We start from the raw sequence: 6,038 nt of genomic DNA, 5'->3' as shown, positions 1-6,038 counted from the left end.
ATCCGATGGATCAAATCTGTCATAGAGTTGTCACTGGTTCCGACGTACTTATGTAATTTACGGCTTATTCTTTTTAGAACTATTTTTTATGACTTTGTATAAAGACTATTTCTTATAATACGGATTAAAACGTTTTGATGATGAACATAATTAATATTTGTAAAATACGTTTTCATACAGCATTCTAATTGGTTAAACTCTGGGTTTTCATCTTCTTCTGGTCGCTACATTCATGATTGAAACAAAATAGAACAAAATACAATATTGAATACTACTGTTACAGATTGAGAACAAATCTACGTTAGTTGATAAGTAATCTGATTCTATCTTTGATGTTATTTTAGATATTTCATCTATGGTAAATGGGTTGTTTTACATGCCACCTCTACACTATATATATATATGCTTGTCACTCATATTTTTTGTCCATTCTATTTGTGTTTCAGCTCTTTTTGTCTTTGCTTGCTGCTTCGAGCAGATTGGGGAAGTTGCTTATCACAGGACATTTAGAATTGAAGACAAATCCGTATAACAACTGTTTTACTTGAGATGGCCTAACTGGTTTACGAGTGCACATCTTCTATTGACAGAGTGCATCTCAGAACCAGAATGTCATTGTTTAAGGATCTAGTTAAATTACCTTAATTTGTCAGGCTAAAATGCTGTAACATGTATTTTTATAATCATGAACGTTTCCTGCTGTACTGGTTAATTCTGGTATTTAGTGTTTTCGGTTTTGGTGTTTTAGGTGGCATAGGAACATATTTTGTTTCAATTTCGCTTTCCAAACCGATGTTTGTAACCTGCCAATCAGAAAAAGGAGATTGGTTTGTCGCATATTGACAATCATTCCCGGTACCACCTTCGCTTTGTACAATTGTAGTATCTTGGTCGAATACCTTGTCAAAATTTTCTTCTGCAGCATATTTATTTGCGACTTTTATATCCAGCTTTGTACGATGCTGGTTGAATTCTGGGCAGTTATCCGATTTTTCCGTTTCTGTTTGTTTTCCGGTATTGCTTACTTGCTTTCTTAATGTTAAGTACCTTTCATAGATAACTTTACTAACTTTGTCACCTGGCCCTTTAGGTATAAAGCAATCTTTAGTTGAATCTTTTTGAAGCTTTGAATATCTGTAATTTCTCTCACGGGGTACAGAAATCCAGCTCATCTTATCCATGGCTAATTCTGAATTTACGTTTGATATGTCATTGGAAGCTGATGTCCCTGCAATCGTTCGCAAAGCTGACTTAGGCCTTGGTCTCATTGACATGACTTTGGTTTTCTCTTTCTTTTCATTCCTGTCCTTATTTATGTTTAATGTCCTTTTTATGTTTTGAGGTAGCATCTTTAACGGTTGGAGAATTTTTGGTGGAATAACAGGGCAATTAGAGACCTTGCAATTTTGCTTTTGACCCGGCAACAACGGTGGAAGTTTTAGAGGCTCCCAGCATGATGTTATCTTCTTGTTTGGTGATTTTATTGGAGCAGAATATGATTCGTCCACGTTGTTTATGTTTGGTAACAGTGCTGGTGGTTTGAGCTGAGTCGAGGAGTATTCATTCATGTATTTCATTTTGGTTGGTAGCAGTGGCGGAAGTTTCGGTTGAGTTGAGGAGGATTCATCTGTGTGTTTTATTGGTTTGTTTGCTAAAAGTGGCGGAAGTTTGAGTTGAGTTGCTGAGGATTCGTTCATGTGTTTCATTTTCTTGTAAGGTAACTGTTTCACGGGAATCGGAATCTTAGACTTCTGAGATTGTTTATGCAACTCGTGTGTAAGCCCCTCCTTTCTTACATCATTTTCATTTCGTTTGCTATTTTCTTCAAATGCATACAACTGACATTCTATATCAAGTTCGTGGTTTTCAAAGCTAAGTACTGATTCAGACCTATAGCAAGTACAATGAGGGTCGAAACATTTCCCGGTAAAGCATTCATCCAATTCAAATCTATCTTCATAAATTGGTGTCAAAATGTTTGCCCTGCCCAGTCTTCCCATGTATACATTTGTGTTTCCAATGCTGATAGTATTGGTCTCGATCAGACGTCTGGCATTCTTGTTAGCGCGCTCTTTTGAAGTAATAAGCAGTTCTTCGTTGAACATGTGATAATGATTGAGTTTTACATCAAGTATGAATTTTGAAAATGGATCTGGAACTCTTGATTGTTTACTTTTTTCAAATGAGTTAAAAATATGTTCCAGTGTATTCTGATAATCCAGAAGAAATTTTTGCTGATCTCTCAAGAAATTCAGTCGGTCTTGCATTGACCACTGTAAATGGTTCATGCATTTCTGCATAACATTCCTGTCAGCATGATGAAAATCGATATGTTGCTCGATTTCTTTCCTAGTTCTATTGTCCGATAGTTCGCTTGGTTGCATATTCTGTAGTTTGTTAATGGCTGTTTCGATGGCGTGCCCATTTTCTTCAACTAAGAACTTCCAGTTGGCAAGCAACCTAAAACAATATTTTGTTATTCTAATCATCGTAATTATAATTTAATGAATAGTTCTTGACATAAAAATTGGAATATTTTTTCATGGTTTACATATATTCATTGAAACGTGTTTATAAAGTGATTATGACAAAAAACAGCATTCAGTGGCTACAAATACAAATCCATAAGAATATAGATTAACGATCCTAAAACTAGTACAATATATAATTTTTGACTGATAAAATTATATACGATATATTGCAGTACTTTATAATTATGATTTTATTTTATCTTTAAATATTTTGATATTGTCTCAAAGTCTATTCCTTTTTATGAAAAAATTATTCTACATAAAACTTATGATTTTATTTTATCTTTAAATATTTTGATATTGTCTCAAAGTCTATTCCTTTTTATGAAAAAATTAGTCTACATAAAACTTACTCTTTTCCTGTCTTCAATATCCTATCAAATGTTTCGCAATCTATCGTGGGGTTCTTGCTCCTTGGCGTGCCTACAAAAATACATCTATTTGTGTTAGGAATGAATGCAGTATGATAATTGAATTCATAAAAATTGTAAAGAATATACAATAAAAAGCAGTTGAAAAAAAATACATGAACAAGTAAATTGAAAGTACATAAGACCTTTGAAAAAACCTCCCTGTTGCCGTAGGCAAGTCGGAAGTTCTTCGTTTGTTTGAGGAGAAATCATTCCGTCATACACTGTAATAGCCTTTATTTCGGAAAAATCGTTGGTTTTGTTTTATCGAAATTTTAGTGAGAATATCAACAAGACAGCAATCCAACACATAACCTCCAAACAAAAATAAAAACTTGTGTTCTCTTGTTATGATTTTTTTTGCCCATTTAACCATTAATACCTTAATTTCAAGTATATCTCCACAACTATAATCACACAAGGAAAACAATTTTGTCGAAAAGTATAGTTTCAGCTTAATTATTAAACAAAAAAGGTTCAGGCAACAATACCGATTTAAAACAACAGTAAATATATGTTCTAATGTTCTTTTTTTTTTAAAGTCATTTGTTTAAAAAGACGGTATATATGACCCAAAATATCTAAGAATAAACATAAAGCGCGTTTTCAACTTACTTCTTTCTGGTGTCTTGTTGGTCCAACGTTGAACCTTAGGATTAGTATTTTCTACCTGATCACTAAAAAAGAAAAATAATAAGTATTTTCCAAATTGATTGAAATTAGTCAAGTTTAGTCAGATTATACCTAAAACAATGGTTTGATACATTCACAAAGACATGAATGTATATCTTATGGACGAATGTGTTCATCGTACAAGGATGTCTCACTCGCACTATCATTTTCTATGTTTAATGGACCGTGAAATTTGGGTAAAAACTATTATTTGGCATTAAAATTAGAAAGATCATATCATAGACAAGACAAGACAATATTTTATTTGAGTCTCACCTCTTGTAAAACATTTACATAATATTACAATTTCGCATATAAAACAAGAGCCACTCTATCATAGGGAAGATGAGTACTAAGTTTCAAGTTGATTGGTCTTCAACTTCATCAAGAACTACCTTGACCAAAAACTTTAACATGAAGCGGGACAGACGGAGGGACGATCGAACGAACGCAGAGACCAGAAAACATAATGCCCCTCTACTATCGTAAGTGGTGCATTCAAAAAAAAATATGTGGTTTTATTGCCAGTAAGACAGCTCTCCACAAGAGAATTTTCAACTGTAGGTCACCGAAAGGTCTTCAACAATGAGTTAAATCCATACCGCATAGTCAACTATAAAAGGCCCCGAAATGACAAATATGAAATGTTAAAACCAGAAAACTAACGGTTTGATTTATGTACAAAATAATGAACGAAAATCAAATATGAACAGGCTTCTTAATTGGGACAGACACATACAAAATTTGACGGGATAATCTATTTTGAAGGCACGGTCGCCAATACCTGATTACTTTCCGTAACAAACAATCGTACTGCTGAATTTTGTCTACGTTTCCAACTGCCTTTACAATACAATAGATTTAGACAATAGTGTACAGCATATTTAATTCGTGGTACATGTATATATACCTATTACATCTGCAGTACCAACAGTCAGTAATAGGGGGTGGTTTATCTTAAGAATATAACATATCACGTGTATTTTTTTTAAATTTGGGATCGGAAGATATCATGATATATAAGTATCGAAGTATTGCAAGACAAGTTTAAATCAAACCAAATTTCGAACACGGTCTTTTCGTTGATGGATGGAGAACTATCTTGAGAAACAGCAATCATATTTTAATATGCTGTGTAAGACTGTTGTGCGGAACATGCATTAAATATTTTATTAATTTTAAAATCAAACTTTGGCCATAATGCATCCGATATTTTTTTTAATTTTAAGCTAATTATAAGCTTACACTTATGTTTCACCTTCTATTTAACTGTTTTGTTCTAGCAACATCTGACGAATACCATAAAGGGAAATGTTTGGTGTAGTTTTATATTTTTTCATGCACACACTCTTAACTGACAATTGTAACTTATAATATATAACAAGTCCTCTGTACTAAAGATATTGATACAAATGTAGCTTGAAAACACACTTCGGACATCTAGTGTTGTCGTCTTTCTATCTTCATATTTCCGCACTCAGTTACAACTTTGACTATTACGTGCCTTCAATAATGATCACAATTGATACTATAGGACGTTATATAAAATAAATATTAACTTAAATAAAGCTAAATATGCATACCGATTCTTCTTCATTTTTTCCTTCTGTAATTCTTGTATAGTATAATACACTGACAGAAATAATTCGATTATGTTGGCTTCTTGTAAAATAACATCAAACGGTCATGGTACAGATGGAATTCTGTAGTGAGGGGAGGTGCCGTCACATTGACAACGTCTCTTCAATTGATCGGGTCTTCAATTGTGACGTTAACTTCCGTCCAGCTTATCCATTCTACATGCTGTAAATCTCAGACAGTGCAATACACACGTTTGAATTTAGTTTTGCGTTAGTCAAGCAATCATTTGTTTAGCCTAGATTAATGTGGAAATACCGAGTTTAAATCTGTGGACAATTCAACGATCATTAGTTTTTTTTAAATGAAAATCTAACATTTACTAGAAAACCATGAACTGTATTCCTTCTTCCAGAATACAGTGAAAGTTGTGCTATATAACAACCAACTATGAACCGTAGTAGGCATATTAAACTTTTTGAAGATCTCAAATACCAAAAAAAGTGTATGATGGCACGATTTCATCAGAAATTATATACTAAGGGCTTGCTTTTATGAATAGTAAGTATTATTTGGGATAAAATAGAATAACTCTTTTCAAGACAATTGATAAAACACTTTTTTTTAAATTTTGAATGATTCTAAAACTTTGGTTACGTTTATAGATATTTCATATCTTTTGGACAGTTTTGTGGTGTTTCGTAAATTATACTAATTATAATTTACGAAACAACACAAATTTTGAAAACTTTCCAAAAAATATGAAATATCTGTTTTAACCTATTGCATCTTTCGCTGTTAAAAATTGTGTATTTCATATATTTTTGTTTGTTTACTTCGAAATTAT

General features: G+C 32.6%; 1 protein-coding gene across 1 annotated transcript; it reads right to left on the bottom strand.

The window, feature by feature from the left end:
- Positions 1–225: 225 nt before the first annotated feature.
- LOC139519989 (uncharacterized) lies at positions 226–5,347 on the bottom strand. The gene is made up of 4 exons (XM_071312325.1): positions 5,197–5,347; positions 3,557–3,618; positions 2,885–2,954; positions 226–2,460 (listed from the first exon to the last, which is right to left on the bottom strand). The coding sequence occupies exons 1-4, from the start codon at positions 5,208–5,210 to the stop codon at positions 684–686; spliced, it is 1,923 nt and encodes a 640-aa protein (XP_071168426.1). The 5' UTR covers positions 5,211–5,347; the 3' UTR covers positions 226–683.
- Between the last annotated feature and the right edge of the window lie 691 nt (positions 5,348–6,038).

Source organism: Mytilus edulis, chromosome 4 (assembly GCF_963676685.1).
Source record: "Mytilus edulis chromosome 4, xbMytEdul2.2, whole genome shotgun sequence".
NCBI lineage: Eukaryota > Metazoa > Mollusca > Bivalvia > Mytilida > Mytilidae > Mytilus > Mytilus edulis.
The sequence above is the reverse complement of the archived record's forward strand: the minus strand, read 5'-3'. Positions and strand labels throughout refer to the sequence as shown.

Coding starts and splice junctions, on each gene's coding strand:
- LOC139519989 (XM_071312325.1), bottom strand. Junction 2,955..3,556: donor CAACAAGACACCAGAAAGAA/GTAAGTTGAAAA, acceptor GTATTTTTGTAG/GCACGCCAAGGAGCAAGAAC. Junction 2,461..2,884: donor ATATTGAAGACAGGAAAAGA/GTAAGTTTTATG, acceptor ATATTGTTTTAG/GTTGCTTGCCAACTGGAAGT.